Below are 19,923 nucleotides of genomic sequence, written 5' to 3'. Positions count from 1 at the left end.
GCCCAATACAGCAACAGGGAAATATTTATATGAATCACTGTGCGACTTTAGTAACAGGAGATTATGGCATTATAGAACAATGAATGCATGTACAGTCATACCTTGGTTGACGAACGGCTTGGAAGTCAAACGTTTTGGCTCCCGAACACCACAAACCCAGAAGTGAGTGTTCCAGTTTGCGAACCTTCTTTTGGAAGCCAAACGTCCAGTGGGGCTTCTGTGGCTTCCGATTGGCTGCAGGAAGCTCCTGCAGCCAATCAGAAGCCGTGCCTTGGAAGTCGAACATTTTAGAATTCGAACGTAATTCCAGAACGGATTCCATTTGGCTTCCAAGGTATGACTGTACTGCTATGAATTGCTCAAAGTCCCTGCTATACTTACTCATTCTTAACAAAGGCATTTTTGTTGATTGCTTCCACTACATCTTTAAAAAGTATTTTGGAAGTCAGGGTATAACCGTGATGCACAACTGGCTCCCCATCAGGACCATCCCAGCAGTCAACTGTTGAGACAAGAAAGTTGCACGTTAAATAAATATTCTTCCAAAGAATAAACTTTCCCCCTTTTTCTTTTGCGATAATGGGAGAGGAAGAGACATTCCAAGCATGCACACATGGCATGTGGAAATCCTGCTCAACAAATGAACGTTCTCTTATTACATGCATCAAGTCTCATCTTTTCCACAATCTCATGCTGGCAAAATGATTAAAGCTGACTGTTCTGCTGTCATTATCATCAAGCGTAATTAGCAAGGAAACCTGCCAAGAAAACTACGGCAGAAGTCCGAGTAAGAGCTCTGACTATAGCCTTTTACTTGACTAGAGTTGAATTGGGGGGAGGGGTATGCGCAAAAAAATCATATCTTTGTAATGGAAGTTTGATCATTTGCCCACCATCTGGTAGTTAATTTGGTCCTGTATTTGATGAACATGTATGGCACAAAACTGGTTCTCTGGAACAGTCGTATGTTGGGACAGTCGAAGGAGATCTGAATTATATAAAAATACTCTAACACAAAAGGGACCTCCTTAACCATATCTTCCTCAACTTGATGCATGTACACTTAAGACTATCTTACCATGCAGTTAACCATTCCTAGCATGCCTCTCAAGTCCAAATTGGCTGTTGGTACTGTGAGATGTGGGACGCGGGTGGCGCTGTGGGTAAAAGCCTCAGCGCCTAGGGCTTGCCAATCGAAAGGTTGGCGGTTCGAATCCCCGCGGCGGGGTGCGCTCCCGTTGCTCGGTCCCAGCGCCTGCCAACCTAGCAGTTCGAAAGCACCCCCGGGTGCAAGTAGATAAATAGGGACCGCTTACTGGCGGGAAGGTAAACGGCGTTTCCGTGTGCTGCGCTGGCTCGCCAGATGCAGCTTTGTCACGCTGGCCACGTGACCCGGAAGTGTCTCCGGACAGCGCTGGCCCTCGGCCTCTTAAGTGAGATGGGCGCACAACCCTAGAGTCTGTCAAGACTGGCCCGTACGGGCAGGGGTACCTTTACCTTTACCTTTACCTTTTACTGTGAGATGTAAATCATTGGAGCAGTGGAATACAACATTCTTTGTTTCCCTAGAGTGGACACGGGCAGGGGGATGTAACTCCAGCCAGTATAACTTCCTGTTCCACTGGTCTGGGGCGTCCTCCCCCTGCGTGTGACTAGGGAGATGGGAGTGACCCTGGCTGACTTCATAAAAGAGCTGAGTCAGACAGCCATCTCTCTCTCTCTCTCTCTCTCTCTCTCTCTCTCTCTCTCTCTCTCTACCATGCTGCCCTTTTCTTCTCTTGATGCTGTTCTCTTAATGTATTTTGCTATCTGCTGGCTCTCACGGACTCACACTATGTTCTGTAACTACAGGCTAAAGTCTGCCTTCAGGGATCATACTGTGAACTGAGTGTGAGGAAACTTCTTGTTACTTTTAAGGAAAGACTCTTGTGTCTTTATTCTTTTAAGAGGGATCAAAGGGCACACCAGGAATAATCCAGTCTGATCAAGCCAGACTGGATTTCTTAACTAAAGAGATTCAAATGAATCTGCAAACTAGCTTCCTGCTATATTGAGGTGAATCTGCTCTACTACATGATATCTGCTCCACTACAAGGATAATATTTAATCAATATATCTTCTCCTCTACTATCCTTAACATTCCCATAGGTATCCCCATGGCTACCTACCGGAATCTATTCCCATAGGTACTTAGTCCCAGCCCCATTCACTTCCATTGTGCTCAGTGCTCCAAGCAATGTTCCAAAGAATTCAACATATGCTCTCTAATTAAGCAATCACATCTTAAATAATGTATTATGCACCCAGAGCTCCCGGGCCAACATGGAGCTTCCACGTTCACTTTACTTCCATGGAAGGTGCAGGGGGAAATTGCACCCAGAGAGGTCCATTCATTGATACTGAATTCAACAAGAGACTCCGGATCAGGCTGGAATAATATCTTATTAAGCTTGCAATTACATGTCACTTCAAATGTTTGTGTTTTGACAACGAACACATTCTGGGCAGAATTACTGGCATATGCCATGATCAGTCCAATAAATGAGCGGGTGCACTTGTCTGAGACAACTGCAGAATTTTCTACACTGATAGAAATCAATATTTATGTGCCAAATTAAATCAGCGGGAACTTCCCTCCTAGGAGCTCATAGCAGGCATGGGCTTAGCTGTCAACGTTTCCCTTTTTTTGAAAGGGAAATTCCCTTATTCCGAATAGGATTCCTCGCAAGAAAAGGGAAAAGTTGACAGCTATGGGCATGGGGCACTTTTTATCAGCATAACAGTGGGAGTGAAAGGGTCAAAAAAAAACCTCGGTGTTTGCTGCAGCCCCAGTGAAAATCACCAGCACCCCCACACCTGCTATTATTCCACCCCCCACCCCCACCCTAAAGTGGCTAAAAAATGATGTGGCTATTAATGTAATAATGTGGTTACTTATATTTATTTATGCGGTTGCTCCTGACATATTTAGCATCACCTCTGCCTGGGGAATTCTTTTTTTAAGTAATCTTTTTCAATTGCTAACAGAGATAGTAACGCAGTACCTTATCTAAACAGAATGCTCATATGATTTTATTATTGGATTTTGTTTTAAAATGGTTAGTATTATTACTTTAAACTTGCCAAAGGGCTAACAGAGTTTCTCATACGCATATGAATGAACACCAGACTCAGTTTTAGCAGTGATGTTTTCACACCATCTCTTACCTTTGCATATAAGTGAACCACTTACACTGTGCTTTGCAAATTCAATTTTCAGAAATCTAACTTTCTGAATGGCACCATGCTGCTTACAAACAACTGCAAAGAATCGTTTCAGCAGCTTCAATATAGATTTCATTTTTTAAAAAAGGAAAAAGAAGAGCCAGGGGTGTTGGAACAAGTCTTCTGCAGCATCACATTACATTCTAATGAAAGAAGCGGCGTTTCAGATTGTATGTGACCAGGGGGCTTTTCATTCCTGTTGCTTTTCAACAGTAAATCACCTAGTTTTGCTACAAATATAGTGATATGCCAGATCGAAGGTTGATCAGTGTGCAGCATAGTTTCTCTGTCTGTCTGTCTGTCTCTCCACACACACCTCTTCTGAGGAATTAACCTTTAGACTTAGAGCAAACCCTACAGAAATATTTATTGACTTAATTTCAAAGAAAAAATACATACCACTCAGATGTAAGCAAGCAGTTTACCAAAACCCAACATATTCCAACCTAATATAAAATAAAGGAAAAGAGGAAACCTTCAAGACATCGGCAGCCATCTTGAAGAACCCGGGCGTACATCTCAACTTTAGACTGAGACAGAAGCTGGTCACCAGTTAGGTATGTGTTGTGAGAAGAAGCAATGTAGTAATTGCAAAGGGGTTGATCCATATCCTGGTTCACCTCACTGTGAAGCGGGTTGAACACGTCACAGGCGGGACTGCGCATGAAGTTTGTGAAGCCTTCGAAGGAACAACAGACAGAGAGATAATAAACTTGCCCAAGTGTCCGATGAACCATGCTTGGGCTTTGTGTTTGGAGGAAATAAATGAGGAGGTGAAGGGGATAGGGAATTAAAAAAGAAAGGGTCAGGAAACAAAGGGTGGGGGGGGGGACACAATTTCAAAAAACAACAACACCAAACCCTCCCATGGGTTCCTCCACCAATTAAAGCCAAAGTCTAACCCAGGCACAGGCAAACTCCGGCCCTCCAGATGTTTGGGACTACAATTCCCATCATCCCTAGCTAACAGAACCGGTGGTCAGGGATGATGGGAATTGTAGTCCCAAACATCTAGAGGGCCAGAGTTTGCCTATGCCTGGTCCAACCTCTCTCATCAGTAATGTAATGAAAAATAGCTACTTTCCCAGTTGAAACCAAGGAGTAGAAAGAAGTAACACCAGACAAATAGAGTCTTCAGACCTTTTTTTAAAAAAAACAAAAAGTAACAATGAGAGAGAAAAAGAGATTCAAGTAGAGCTATATAAGAGAGCTTCAATAATAAATAAGCAGCAACAGAAGGCTATGAAGGTCCCCAAACACCCAACCCTGTTTATTAAGCTTGTTTTCAGACTGTCTGATTTCTTCAGGCTTTCAGGGGAGGAAAAGGAGGAAAAATTCTCTCAGACCCTAGAGAACTCCACTGTGCCAATTTCAATGTACAGATTCAGGCAAGATTGCTCACATTGACTGCTGCTGTTCCGTCAACAAAATCATTCCGCTAGCAAGCAAGTCATTGTCCCTGCTATCGGAATTTACTCAACAACCGTCCCGGGGGGGGGGGGTCATATTTAGTTTTTTGTGGGTATGAGAATGATTTCTCTTCCACTATGAACAATTTGGAATTCTGCATACAAGCTAAAATGGCATGCATCTATAGAGGCCTTTTAAGGTTGAGGGAGCCCTGTTTATCAGCTGTTGAGGGAGAAGGGAGAGCTGAAACCAAACAGCTCATGGGCAGAATTTCCACTTTCTAGCACAAGGTTTTGAAGAAGAGTTTGGATTTGATATCCCGCTTTATCACTACCCTAAGGAGTCTCAAAGCGGCTAACGTTTCCCTTCCTCCCCCACAACAAACACTCTGTGAGGTGAGTGGGGCTGAGAGACTTCTGAGAAGTGTGACTGGCCCAAGGTCACCCAGAAGCTGCATGTGGAGGAGCGGAGACGCGAACCCGGTTCACCAGATTACGACTCTACCACTCTTAACCACTACACCACGCTGGGACTGGAAAGGCAAAACTGCGTGTCCAGCTGTCGTCTACGTGAGCAATTTCCCATCCAGATGAGTGGTGCACTCAACAAACCCTACTTCTGCCTAAGAGTGTAGACCTAACAGTATTTGGGATGGGTGGTGGGAATGGAAAATTAGAAGAGCCATTGGAAGTATCATTGGGATTGAATTATAGAACAGTTTTGGGGTCAGCAACCTTTGGGGGCCAATGGGCACACTTTTACCTTTTATTGTTGTCCTATGTCAAGCTAGAGAAACAATTGTGGGTGCAAAGCATACACCACAATCATTTTTATTGGCAAAAACCGAATGCTTCTCTCAAGTCTAATTTTAAAAGGGGGAGAAGACCCTGAGTGCCCGAGGGAAGGCCATGTTGGCAATCCTTATAATAGTTGGTTGCTCTCACACATAAATCTCATACCAAACCTTTGCCACAGAGAAAACACTGCTGCGTGAAAGCAATATAAGATGCCATTTAAGTAAACAGGGAAAATCTGAAAGATGTTACCTTCTATCCCCAGAACATTTTTGGTCTTGTTTTCTTCCGAAACTTCAAATTTCCTTATGATGTCCAGACAATACTCGGTCGTCACATTGCTCATCTGCACCAAAGACAGCAATGATACATTTCTGATCCTGCGGAGTATGTGACCAACATGCCAAAACTGACTGCCAGACTCAGAATCTCGTTGGAAATCCCTTGGTCATACTCAGCACGCAGCCAACCATGAATGCAACTGTCAGTAAAAATATTCTTCAACGACCTTTTAGAGAGCTGGGGATTCTTGTGGGTACATTAGCCCTTTTCCCCTCCCCCATAAGCATCCTGGCTATCTTTCTAAAGATGAACACTGTGGAGAATTGGTGATCACAACTAGAGCTGTATCTGTCAGAGCAGAAGAGCTGTCTGGGCCAAGCTTTCAGTCCTGGTTCAATATTATATCTTAGGGGCCAAATCACTCTTCTTTCCACTGCTGAAGAAGTGGCTAGAAGAAGAGTTTGGATTTGATATCCCGCTTTATCACTACCTGAAGGAGTCTCAAAGCGGCTAACATTCTCCTTTCCCTTCCTCCCCCACAACAAACACTCTGTGAGGTGAGTGGGGCTGAGAGACTTCAAAGAAGTGTGACTAGCCCAAGGTCACCCAGCAGCTGCATGTGGAGGAGCGGGGACGCGAACCCAGTTCCCCAGATTACGTATCTACCGCTCTTAACCACTACACCACACTGGCTCTCATGTTGCTTTCTGGTGGTATATCAACAAAATTCACACTCGCAAAGTGGGGAGCTTCAATTCACTGCAGAGCATTAAAATACATGCTTCCAGATGCACCTGTGGTAGTGGGAAAAGTCTGGGCTGCTGATTCACAAGGACAACCATTTTAACAGTTTGAACTGTTTTCCCTCCCCCTGCCCTGTTCTACCATAACATGTGGGTTGGAGGGAAAGAGAGAGAGACTGTCTTGTGCCAATTTAAGGACACTTTCTGGAAATCAAAGCATGTGAAACATCCCTTACTCTCACTCCCCACCTACCAGTCCTTTTAGTTCTTTAGTTGATAAGTTTATTGTTCCAGCCAAAGGCCATGACAAACTTGTAGCAATGGTATTAATAAAATAACACGGAACATGCATCCATAATATAACCAAACATCCATGATGTAAGAGAGAAATTACCAGAGACACCAGCAAGCTTAAATCTAGCTTGATTTCAGATTAAGCTTCCAAATCCCCAAAACAATTTGTAGAGATTTTATCTAACTTCCTGTCCCCCCCCCAGCCACTCTGTGTACTACGAAGCTATTGTTGTCGCTCAAAAGAAACTGAGCCATTTCTGCTGGAGTGTACCTTCTAGCTTGTGTAAACAGGGGTTTCAAAAAGTGATCTCTTGGGTCTCTATATAAGGGGCAGGCCAACAGATAATGAGTAATGTCTACCACCTGAGGCTGACAACAAATACAATGTCTGTCTGTGTATGGGGACTTGCTATAGCAGCAGAACAAGACTGTGGCGGGTAGTCCTTTCAAAGCAGCAGTTCTAAGAATTTCCAGCCAAAAAGAACCCACAGGCAGATCTGAAATTACAGGGGGACTGTAGTCAGCGATGACTGAAAGTCTAGGACTACACAATGGCCATATGTGATGTGTGTGTGAACACACAAACCACCATTGGCTGTTCTGTCTTTATTAGAAATATAGAAGGGCAGCCAAGCACGTACCAAACATGACCACCGCAAAGTAGAGATTGCACACTGCCCTGCTCTGACAGAGCATTCTTCAGCAGCTAAAGTCACATACCCTCCCCTCCAGGCTCTACCATTTAATCCTCCCTCCTCAATTTCATCCTCAACAATCTAAAAACATAGATTCTCTCTTGAGAAATAAGGCCTTCTGGCTACCACATACGATCAACTTAATTTCCCTATATTAGCATTATTTATTGCCCAGCCTCTACCACCTGGCCCCGGGGAGAGTTACAGCAATTTAAAATTAAATATTAAAAGCAATTAGACCAAATTACAGTTGCAGGAATAAGCAAGCTCTATGAAAACACATATCTCGGGTGTCAAAGAGGTGCATCTTCTGTGTGCAGTGGGAACCGTATGAGGAAGGTGCAGAGGGTATTTTACAACATAGGCACTGCCACAGAGAATGCCTGATTCTGGGCCACCACCTTCAAACTTCTGAGGGCAGTGGAGCTACCAAGAGGCCCCCTCTGTTGATCTTAAACACCCAAGAGGGTCCATGGAGAATAATAATAATTTTATTATTATTATTTATACCCCACCCATCTGGCTGGGTTTCCCAAGCCACACTGGGCGGCTTCCAACAAAATATTAAAATACAATAGTCCGTCAAACATTAAAAGCTTCCCTAAACAGGGCTGCCTTCAGATGTCTTCTAAAAGTCTGGTAGTTGTTGTTCTCTTTGACCTCTGGTGGGAGGGCGTTCCACAGAGAGGGCAACACTACCGAGAAGGCCTTCTGCCTGGTTCCCTGTAACTTGGCTTCTTGCACTGAGGGAACCGCCAGAAGGCCCTCGGAGCTGGACCTCAGTGTCCGGGCAAAACAATGGGGGTGGAGATGCTCCTTCAGATATACAGGACCGAGGCCGTTTAGGGCTTTAAAGGTCAGCACCAACACTTTGAATTGTGCTCGGAAACGTACTGGGAGCCAATGTAGGTCTTTCAAGATGGGTGTTATGTGGTCTCAGCGGCCGCTCCCAGTCACCAGTCTAGCTGCCGCATTCTGGATTAGTTGTAGTTTCCAGGTCACCTTCAGAGGTAGCCCCACGTAGAGCGTGTTGCAGTAGTCCAAGCAAGAGATAACTAGAGCATGCACCACTCTGGCGAGACGGTCTGCAGGCAGGTAGGGTCTCAGCCTGCATACCAGATGGTGCTGATAAACAGCTGCCCTGGACACAGAATTGACCTGCGCCTCCATGGACAGTTGTGAGTCCAAAATGACTCCCAGGCTGCTCCCTAGACTCCCAGAAGGAATTATTCTTTCAGATAGTTAGGGCCTAAGTCATTTAAGGCTTTGCAACACTAGCACCTTCAACCGAGCCTGGAAACAAACTGGCAGTCAATACAACGGCTTTAAAACAGGGGCTATATGGAACCCAGCGAGTCTATAGAGTTGGTTGACTTGGCCAAACTTTTCCTGAAGGGTGTGAGAGCTCCAGTGTGTTTGCACGGAGGACTCCCTCATTCCATTCAACGGTGAAGGAAACTCCACAGAACTCAAGTGAATGGGGAAATCTCATTGTAAAGGAGATCTGTGTTTGCAGTGGAGGATACATGAAACATTGAACCAGGGGCAGATTTCAGGACATTCGCTGAAGCCTTGATTCTTCCAAGCACTACACAGTTAAGGTGTCATAGACAAGACAGGAGCAACAGGGAGAACCATTAAGAACAAGTGTGATTTTACAGCATAATACACACTCTAGAGGGACCTATTATCCCAGCTGGATTTCAATGGCATTTTAATGCAGTGTATAATATTCGTCACATAACCATGACGAAGGGGAGGGGGAGTTGTCAATGCTTCTGCAGATTCTTTTCATTCAAATTTTGTCTCACTAAACCTTGGCAATCCAAAATTGACCTCATTTATAATATTCATTATCTTTTTCTTTGTGCTTTGATTTCATTTGTTTCCTGCTGGAAAAGAAATTTCATGTTCTCATCTACATTTGAATTACTTAAAACAGATTCCCTAGAAATACCCTCTAGAATGGTTACTATTCATACTTGTATTAGCATATTTGTACACATAGCATATCAATGAAAAAGATAATTAACATTTCAAAATCAGATTGCCCGGGAGATATGTAATAAAAATATCCACCATTAAAGGATAGAGGTTTTTTAAGACTCTAAGATTAGTGGGGTTTTTAACAATAGTTTCTCAAAGACACCATCTTATCCAATTCTGTGCCCAAACTTTGATGAACTGTTTTATCTTTGTGGTTTAGGTATTTGTTTGTCAAATTTGCATCCTGTTTCTCAGTAAAAACAATAAAGGGGGGTACAAATGACTCTATAACGGTAATATTCTGGCTTAATCAACTGAGATATGAACAAGCCTTTTCACTCCTGTCAATAAATGTGCTTCAGCATTCTGCAGTAAGTACAAGGGAAGGAATCCAATCTTCAAGTCAACAGTGTCTAAACCAGGGGTAGGCAACCCAAGGCCCGGGGGCCGGATGTGGCCCAATCGCCTTCTAAATCCGGCCCGTGGACGGTCTGGGAATCAGTGTGTTTTTACATGAGTAGAATGTGTCCTTTTATTTAAAATGCATCTCTGGGTTATTTGTGGGGCCTGCCTGGTTTTTTTACATGAGTAGAAAGTGTGCTTTTATGTAAAATGCATCTCTGGTTATTTGTGGGGCATAGGAATTCATTCCCCCCCCCTCCAAAATATAGTCCGGCCCCCCACATGGTCTGAGGAACAGTGGACCGACCCCCTGCTGAAAAAGGTTGCTGACCCCTGGTCTAAACTACTGTGATCAAGTAGTATGTGATCAACTCGGGAAAGTGCAATCCCTATCCAGGGCAGGCAACTGACCAACTTATCAGACACAGGAACCACACAACACACAGTGCCTGTCTTGTCAGAATTCAAGATCAGCTTGATCTATGATAAGAGCTGCTAATCTTCAGATCTGCACCCTTAATGTCCTGCCTTGTAATCCTTGATGAGTGGGGAACAGCTACAGTTTTTCAGTAGTGGGGAATATGCTTTCTGCCATTTGGTATGCAACAGCAGTGTACTGAGGTCAACGGTGAAGTAATGGATCAGGACTGCATAATTATTATTATTATTATTATTATTATTATTATTATTATTATTAATAATAATAATAATACCCCGCCACTCTGGCTGGGCTTCCCCAGCCACTCTGGGCGGCTTCCAACAAAATATTAAAATACAGTAATGCATCAAACATTAAAAGCTTCCCTAAACAGGGCTGCCTTCAGATGCCTTCTAAAAGTTTGGTAGTTATTTTTCTCTTTGACATCTGGTGGGAGGGCGTTCCACAGGGCAGGTGCCACTACCGAGAAGGCCCTCTACCTGGTTCCCTGTAACTTGGCTTCTTGCAGCGAGGGAACTGCCAAAAGGCCCTTGGCGCTGGACCTCAGTGTCCGGGTAGAATGATGGGGGTGGAGACGCTCCTTCAGGTATACTGGACCGAGACCTAGTTAGATTTGACTAAGTACCATGTAAACATCCTTGGGTCCTAAAAACTGACCGTCATCCAACAAAAATAGGACCAGACAGTGCCCTGGGCATTTCTGCATTCATCACAGGATTCAAAATGTGGCAATTTAAAGTTAGCTTGTTTCAAACAAACCAGAGTTAACTTTAACCACAATTTGTTTGCTTGTTTGTTAGTTTAGACAAAAGGACAAACTGTGGTTAAACAAAAATTAAACAAAAATGGAAGGGAAAGCTTTCCATCATATAACATTTAGGAAGGGAAGCTTTTTAAGTTTTAATGTTTTATTATGTTTTTATATATGCCCAAAGTGGCTGGGGAAACCCAGTCAGATGGGTGGGGTACGTTGTTGTTGTTGTTGTTGTTGTTGTTGTTGTTGTTGTTGTTGTTCCAGCTTTTCCTGCCAGTATCACAGTCCTTGGCTTTGCTGGTTGAAGCTGATGAGTTTTCTAGGCCAAAACATCAAGAAGGCACCAGGTTGGGGGAGGCTGGCTTAAGATTTTTTCCTCTTTAGGAAGTAATTTATGTATTCTTTTATACGGTGCTGTGATCATCAAATAAAGTGTTCTAGAAATATTATACTGTGATAAGCATGGGTGATAAGAGAGTCCGTTCGTATTCTGTAGTAATGCTTAGTGTTGGACGGAGACCTTAGAGACCAGGGGTTCAAATCCCCACTCAGCCATTAAGCTCATTGGGTGACCTTGGAGCAATCACTAACTCTCTCAGTTAACCTACCTCACAGGGTTTTGGTGAGGAGAAAAGTACAAAAAAGAGGAGCCATGTATACTATCTTGAACTCCTTGAAGGAAAAGTGTGATAGTGATTTTTATCATGAACCAACCCAACTCCTACAATGGTGAAAGTTCCACGGGATACTTGGAAACAAAATAAATATACATATTACGTGTTTTTAATCAGAGAGGGAATCAGGGAAGGATGTTGGACTAGACGGGCCTTGGACCCAATCCAGCAGGGTTCTTCCTTACTTATTAATGCTGCTTCATGGCAGCAAACCTGGATAACTCAGCTAGTTAGAGCATGATGCTGATAATGTGAAGGTTGCCGGTTCGATCCCATAAGGGACAGCTACATATTCCTTAATTTCAGGGGGTTGGACTAGATGATCCTCAAGGTCCCTTCCACCTATGATCCTATGAAATATGCAACAACTATATACTGCAAAATAGACTGTTTTGTCAGTTTGCATTTCTTAGTACAGAAAGTATTGATCTGATGTGTAGAGATTGTTCCCATTCTGATTAATTCAAGAGTGTTCTGGAAAGTTTTCCTTCTATGTGAAGGAAACAGGCAGAGAGTTCTTGTTTGGATTATTCCTTCTGGGAAGCTGGTTTAAACTGGTTATGTTATCTTTTTGTCAAGGTCATGATGACTATAATAGTAGGGCCAGAAGGAGCCTGGGTTTCACTCACTTTCTCCTTCTGTCTCTTTGTTCAGTATTCTGTTCTGTATGCTATACAGTGGTACCTCGGGTTACATACGCTTCAGGTTACAGACTCTGCTAACCCAGAAATAGTACCTCGGGTTAAGAACTTTGCTTGAGGATGAGAACAGAAATCGTGCTCCGGCGGCGCAGTAGCAGCAGGAGGCCCCATTAGCTAAAGTGGTGCTTCAGGTTAAGAACAGTTTCAGGTTAAGAACGGACCTTGGGAACGAATTAAGTACTTAACCCGAGGTAGTCTTAAGGTTTAGACTTATTATAAGCATTGTAAGTTCTATTGTAAGTGCTGTAACTGGATTTTTATGGACTGTGCCAATCCTGAACGTATTGGATCTGTGACCGTTATGCTCATTTGCCTTCAGTAGCAGTAAAGCTCTGCTGGATGAAATACAGAGGAACCTCGGGTTGCGAACGTGATCCATGCAGAAGGCACATTCGCAACACGCAACGTTCGCAACCTGCAGCGGCACATTTGCGCATGCGCCGAAATGCGGAAGTAACCCTTCCGGTACTTCTGGGTTCGGCGCAGTGCGCAACCCGAAACGCGTAACCTAAAGCGTCTGTAACCCGAGGTACCACTGTATTAATTTCCTCTGGTCTATTTTTTGGAAACTCTGCAACGTGTTTTCATTTCTTTCCTCCTCCAGAGATGGCGTGACATGTTTTCCCTGCCCTCAAGCCAAAAGGCTGTGGTGGCACTGCATGGTTGGCTCCAGGGCTTGGGCAAAAAATAAGGGCATACAGTGGTGCCTCGCAAGACGAAATTAATTCGTTCCGCGAGTTTTGTCGCCTTGCGATTTTTTTCGTCTTGCGAAGCACGGTGTCGGGAAAGTTTTGGAAAAGCTTCAAAAATCACCAAAGTCTTTAAAAACCTCAAAAAAGGCTACCACACCGCGTTCTATGAGTTGCTCCTCGAAGTCAAGTCGCAACTGTATTAATGGTGTTAAGAAAAAGGAAACAAACTTGCAAGACGTTTCCGTCTTGCGAAGCAAGCCCATAGGGGAAATCGTCTTGCGAAGCAGCTCAAAAAACAAAAGACCCTTTCGTCTAGCGAGTTTTTTGTCTTGCGAGGCATTCGTCTTGCGAGGTACCACTGTAAAATGGAGTCTGTGCACCCTGGCTGCATAGCTCTGTACTGGACTAACGTCAACTGGTCAGTGAGCAGCAGCCTTCTCATTACCCTCGCCTCCGTGTTTCTCACACATCTTCTGTTACTCATTGGCAGCAGGTCAAGGCTCAGTGAGCTGCCCATCCCACTGGAACCCCTCCTTGTCTCCAGAAGGGAGGTCATAATGCTGACAATGCACGCGGTCCTTTGAATGGATGGCAGGTGTTTCTCAAAGCCACTGATCCAAGGTGAAGTAATGGAAACAATACGACTGCCTTGCATGAGTTCACTCCAAAAGCACCTACGGAATTGCGATGGGGAGAGGGCAGAGAGGCTGGGCGCCTGACAGCTGACAAATGTATTGGTAATGAACAACAGATGACAAGCCGAAGCCGGGAGCAGCAGTGAAACAAAAAACCAATTATTTACAACAGGTGTGGGCAGTGTCTACTCCCCGTGGCCACACACATATGGATGAAGTCCACAGTCTGCCTTACTGGATCCCTCAAAAGTCCCAGCCTTTTAAAAGTACTGTATTTTTCCATGTATAAGACGACCTTTTTCTGATTATGTGTGTGTGTGATAAATTGAGGGTCGTCTTATACACAGGTTAATATGCTATGTAAGCGAGGGCTGGTGCCATGGAGGTAGCAGGGAAATGTCAGAGAGGGGGCTGCTTACCTGCTCTTCCTGGCTGAGGAAGAGTATTTGGTGAGTGCCAGTATGCAGTGTATTACGGCACCAGTTCCGTCGGCCAGAGCAGGGGATCGTGGAAAAGCTGCTCAACAGCTCAGCGAACTTACAAAAGAAGCTCAGCAACTGTTGAGGGCTCCCAAAAATAGGGGTCGTTTTATACACGGGGTCAGGGACGCGGGTGGCGCTGTGGGTAAAAAGCCTCAGCGCCTAGGGCTTGCCGATCGAAAAGGTCGGTGGTTTGAATCCCCGCGGCGGGGTGCGCTCCCGTTGCTCGGTCCCAGCGCCTGCCAACCTAGCAGTTCGAAAGCACCCCCGGGTGCAAGTAGATAAATAGGGACCACTTTCTAGCGGGAAGGTAAACGGCGTTTCCGTGTGCAGCTCTGGCTCGCCAGATGCAGCTTGTCACGCTGGCCACATGACCCGGAAGTGTCTCCGGACAGCGCTGGCCCCCGGCCTCTTGAGTGAGATGGGCGCACAACCCCAGAGTCTGGCAAGACTGGCCTGTACGGGCAGGGGTACCTTTACCTTTTATACACGGGGTCATATTATACATGGGAAAATACAGTATACCTCCTTCCGTGCTATATAGAAATATGTCTGGTGTAAAAGTTGTTTTTCCAGCACAGGGGACTCCTTCACTCTGCCATACAGAAACTAAATTTGCTGACAGGTAGGAATTGCAAATCCTTACCTGGCAGCTCATGTTTTTGCCTGCTAGATGACATTTAAATGCTCAAGGTCCAGAAAAGGGCACTTACGCCCATTTATTTAACAAATGTGTAGGGCACAAGATTCCCAAGGCATCAAATAATAAAGACCATATAGAATCAATAAACAATTTATAGACTGTCAATATAAATATTTAAAACAAAAAAAATTCCTTCCAGTAGCACCTTAAAGACCAACTAAGTTAGTTCTTGGTATGAGCTTTCGTGTGCATGCACACTTCTTCAGATACACAGATATATGAATATTTGTTAAGCATAAATATTTGTTAAATATAAATAAATATTTGTTAAATATTTGTTAAATAAATATTTGTTAAATATAAATATTTGTTAAGGGATCCAAACACAAGCGAGAATAATTGGTAAATATTTTCAAGACAAATGAATGCAAAATTATTTTTCCTTATACGGCTGACTTCATTTTCTCCATCTCAAAAGCCTTCAAGGCTGGACATTGAGACAGAAGCAAAAGACATTTTGACGCGCGTGAATGGAAAGACGGAATCTACATTTATTTCTTGGTTTTCCTACCTTTTGTTCCACTTTCAGAAACTGAGCAAATTCCTCGACAGTGAGGTGGTCTTTCTTGTCGCTGTAGCTCAAAAGCAGTAAGTAGAGGTCGCGCCTTAATGACATCATCTTGTAAAACACAGAAAACTCTTCAAAGGTCAAGGTCCCCTGGTTCTCATCAGTGTCAGCCTCCTGAGGAACAAGCATAACCAATTATGTATGCTGGGTAGCATGGCAGGCTGTTCACAGTAGGAAAAGATAATTGTGAATTCCCATGTGACTCAATTCAGACTTAATTTAGACCTGGGGCCCTCCAGATGTTGCTATACAACTCCCATCAACCCTGACCATTGGCCACGCTGGTTGGAGATGCAACCTGGAGTCTGACAAGATCTGGAGAGGGAAAGGTTCTCCATCCATTGTATAACCATCATTTTTAGAATTCCAAACCACAGTTTGAGCTTCCAAACACACCACAGGCAAGCCATACTTAGAGCTGCTTATTTGCTTTTGTTTTCCACCCTCCTGGCACTCCATTTCATACCTTTCTTTGTGCTACAGCAGCCTCTGAATGCAGAACGATGACCATAAGCGTGGCTTGAAATTCACACGTCAGACAAAACTATAACAAACCTAGGGATCTTATCTGAGGACTCAGCTACATTAGTCAAGAAACAGCATTTTGAAAGTGTTATAAACATGCAACACCAGATGGTGCCAGAGAGCAAAAGAAATTTCTAAGCGTTTTCCCATAGTGTTTTTTTCTATTGCGATAACAATTTAAATTCTGACTTATTGATATCATTTTTTTCCCTGTGTGTAGATCCACAATGAGCCAATGAATCACTTCACATGCCATGCCATACCATAGTTTCTTTTTAAACAATGGTTTAATCATGAACACACCTTCCCACACTGTGGCACAAACAAGCCATGGCATGTTTGTTATGTTGCAAAACCTCAGTCATGGTTTGCTTCTTCTTCTTTTCCAAATAAACTATGAGCAGTAATCCAGAAATAACCTCCTGACTTACAGTTTGTGACTTGTTTCAAGCGAAATGCTGTACTAAGGCTTGGTTGTGTCATTCATGGTTAAACCATGGTTTGGAACTGGCTATGGTTTGGTGTGATGGGCAAACCAGCCCAAGCCATCAACCAATCCCAAATCCCAGCCATTCCTGTGGTTGTCATTCAGCAGCTGTTCCATATGCCAACAGCACACCAAGCCAGGAGGGACATTCAAATGCCTCTGCTGCATGTGTCAACCTAAATGCATGCAGTGTTTACATAGCAGCAGCCTGAGTCACCAGAGCTAGGCAGCAGTGGAGGACAAATATGTGAGTCACAAGCTGGGAGAGATGCCAGAAGTGGGGTCCAGAGCCAGAGCCAGAAGGAAGGCCAAGGTAGCAGAAAATGGGCTGTGACAGACACAGTGACAGACTAGTGAAGGAGATAAAACAGGATTAAAAGCTGAACTGGAAGGAATCCCGATCTCCCAGAAAACGGGATAGAGTTAACTGCATTTGAATATAGTACAGTGGTACCTCAGGTTAAGTACTTAATTCGTTCTGTGTCTGGGCTGGATGATGGGGGTGGAGACGCTCCTTCAGGTATACTGGGCCGAGACCATTTAGGGCTTTGAAGGTCAGCACCAACACTTTGAATTGTGCTCGGAAACGTACTTGGGAGCCAATGTAGGTCTTTCAAGACCGGTGTTATGTGGTCTCAGCGGCCACTCCCAGTCACCAGTCTAGCTGCCGCATTCTGGATTAGTTGTAGTTTCCGGGTCACCTTCAAAGGTAGCGCCATGTAGACCACATTGCAGTAGTCCAAGCGAGAGATAACTACGAAAGCGACACTGATCAGCATTCAAAATGTCCACTGCTAAATCCCACACAAAAGATTCAGCATGGTACAGTGGTTAGAGCGTTGGACTATTTGGAGGGAGACCCAGGTTCAAACTCCAAATTAGCCACAAAGCTCACCGGGTGATCTTGGGCCAGTCACTATCTCTCAAGCTTAGCTGCCCTCACAGAGCTGCTGTGCAGAGAAAAGGGGGAAATTGCTGACACGACCTTGAGCTTCTTGAAAGGAAAGGTAGGACAGAAACGTAACAAAATAAAATAATTTAACAAAGGTAATGTCTTCAAATACATTGATCTCCAGCTCCACTGAATTGAATGGGACTTATACCCAATAAAATGTATAGCAGCCTTAAATATGAGGCTTAAATGTGAGGCTTTGAATGAAAATCAGCACAGTGCTGCCTCTGAATTTTACACCTAATTGCGGGAGGGGGGGAGTGAGTGGAATTCCACGGCCTCAAATTGTTTCATTTCTGCTGCCAAAATGTTATTCAAGAACATTAAAAGCCTACAACAACAGAAGACTCAGGGGGAGAAATATAAAAACGCTAACTCTACTTTTGATTGCTGTTTTTGAGTCTGTCCTGAGGGAAGAAAGGTGCATAGCCTATTACATGCTATTATGGCTTTTTTATTTTTCAAAAAAAACCAACAACTTTCAGCATCTGCTTAAGAGGATTTGCTTGGGATTTACAAAACATTTCACAGTAGTTCTTCCAAAGTACACTCTTCTTTTGTGTAGTTAAGTCCCCGGAGTAACAAGCTTTCAATGAAGGAAGTTTGGCTTTCCTTAAGTTCCAGGCAGCTGGCTGAAAGCCATTCCAGAAGCGAGAGTGGAAAAAGGGTTTGTCATTATTAGCCCCATTCAAATAACTCATGTGTAGGGCATATATGTAATGTTGATGGAGTGGGGGCAGGGCAGGCACACTTTTCGTGCTGCTCCCACCATCCAGGTGTAACAACCATGAGTAGGGCACAGCTTTCTGCGGAGGAGCTCAAACAGGCAAGCATATGATCACATGCACGGGTTCCATGCAATGGAGCACTTGTCCCAAACAGTCGAAGCCCCTAGGCCTGAACTGGTGCTTGCGCGTTTGAGTTTATTTGAAGATGATCAGCACACAGTTCTTGCAGGAAATAAAGACCCAAGAGCAGTGTCAAAAAGCACAGTCCAAATCCACCATCATTACAGATTTCCCCTACACATCAAATTAAAGAGTGGGAAGCATTTGGGTGTGGGCTGTTGAGCTCCTTTACCTCAGAAAGATGCAGGGCAAGCAAACAAAGAATTTGTTCACACGTTCTTTGAACCTCCTCAGAGTAAAAGGAGGGTGCTGCTGCTGCCATCAGGACAGCTATACCCCTGTCAGTCTTGGGACAGAGGCCCAGCCATGACCCAGCTCTCTGGAGGAGCCAACCTCCTTGTAAGACTCCAAGACTGTTTAAAAAAACCTAATGAGTGAATGCTATAAAGGCAGTATGGCCTTCCATAATTGCTGGAGGGCTGCAAGTTACCCCGCTACAGCCACACAAAGGGATAAAGGGAACGTGATTCACAATCACAGTACCTTTGGTCAATCTGCCTGCAAAACTTCCCACTTCCTTTGCCTATCTCTCCTGCTCCTGAGAAAGAGCAGCCATCTCAACACACAGTGGGAGTTTCAAAACATATGTAATAAATGCTGTTGCATCCCATTAAAGTTAGTATTTGCTTGTTTGCACATCCTTACATTTGTGCCCCACTTAAGGAGATACATGGTTCTTCTCCTCCCTGTTGTGAAAAGGTAAAAGGTAAAGGACCCCTGAACGGTTAAATCCAGTCAAAGGTGACTAGGGAGTGCGGCATTCATCTTAATTCAGGCCGAGGAGCCGGCGTTTGTCCACAGACAGCTTTCCAGGTCATGTGGCCAGCATAACTAAACCACTACTGGTGCATGAAGGACTGTGATGAGTGCTAGAGCACACAGAAACGCTGTTTACCTTCCCACCACAGTGGTGCCTATTTATCTACTTGCACTGGTGTGCTTTTGAACTGCTAGGTTGGCAGGAGCTGGGACAGAGCAACGGGAGCTCACCCTGCCATGGGGTTTGAGCCGCTGACCTTCTGACTGGCAAGCCGAAAAGGCTCAGTGGTTTAGACCACAGCGCCACCCACATCCCATGCAGTTGTATCCTCAAAACAACTCTGGGAGGTAGCTTAGACTGAGAGATAAAGAATAACTGGGCCAAGGTGAGATTCCTAGTTAAGGGGTATTGGAATCCAGACCTCCCAAAGTCCAACACTAACCGCTACACCGCAATGGTTCTAATACTAGGGAGCTGCTAAGTTATGGGTCCAGAATGAGAAGGGAAATAGCGCTGCTGTGTTCAAGGAAACTCACAGCACAACAGTGCAGCGAAATACAGAGGACACTCAAAGCAACTGGGTCTAAAAGAGATCAATCACTGGCCTCAACACAAAGCAGATTTCAGAATGCAGCCTGCAATTAATTAAATGTTATAATTCCTTGAGAGAGGCCTGATGCCAGATGTCAACAGTCCAGCAAGAGCCAGATGCTGACATGGCCACAATGATTAGCTTGTCCCCATTGTCTCTTCAATTAATGGCACAGCCTGCCCAT

General features: G+C 44.4%; 1 protein-coding gene across 8 annotated transcripts in view; it reads right to left on the bottom strand.

Annotated features, from left to right (window-relative positions):
* Window positions 1–19,923, bottom strand: part of PLCH1 (phospholipase C eta 1) — a 144,542-nt gene that overhangs the window by 43,456 nt on the left and 81,163 nt on the right. For all 8 annotated transcript variants that reach the window (XM_077929851.1, XM_077929858.1, XM_077929855.1 and 5 more), the window contains 4 exons: window positions 15,459–15,629; window positions 5,721–5,814; window positions 3,740–3,943; window positions 382–502 (listed from right to left, as the gene is read on the bottom strand). In XM_077929851.1, the coding sequence (XP_077785977.1) occupies window positions 382–502; window positions 3,740–3,943; window positions 5,721–5,814; window positions 15,459–15,629 (590 nt within the window). The remainder of the gene's footprint in view (window positions 1–381; window positions 503–3,739; window positions 3,944–5,720; window positions 5,815–15,458; window positions 15,630–19,923) is intronic.

This window comes from Podarcis muralis, chromosome 6 (genome assembly GCF_964188315.1).
Source record: "Podarcis muralis chromosome 6, rPodMur119.hap1.1, whole genome shotgun sequence".
Classification (NCBI taxonomy): domain Eukaryota; kingdom Metazoa; phylum Chordata; class Lepidosauria; order Squamata; family Lacertidae; genus Podarcis; species Podarcis muralis.
This window is presented reverse-complemented; position numbering and strand designations above follow the sequence as displayed.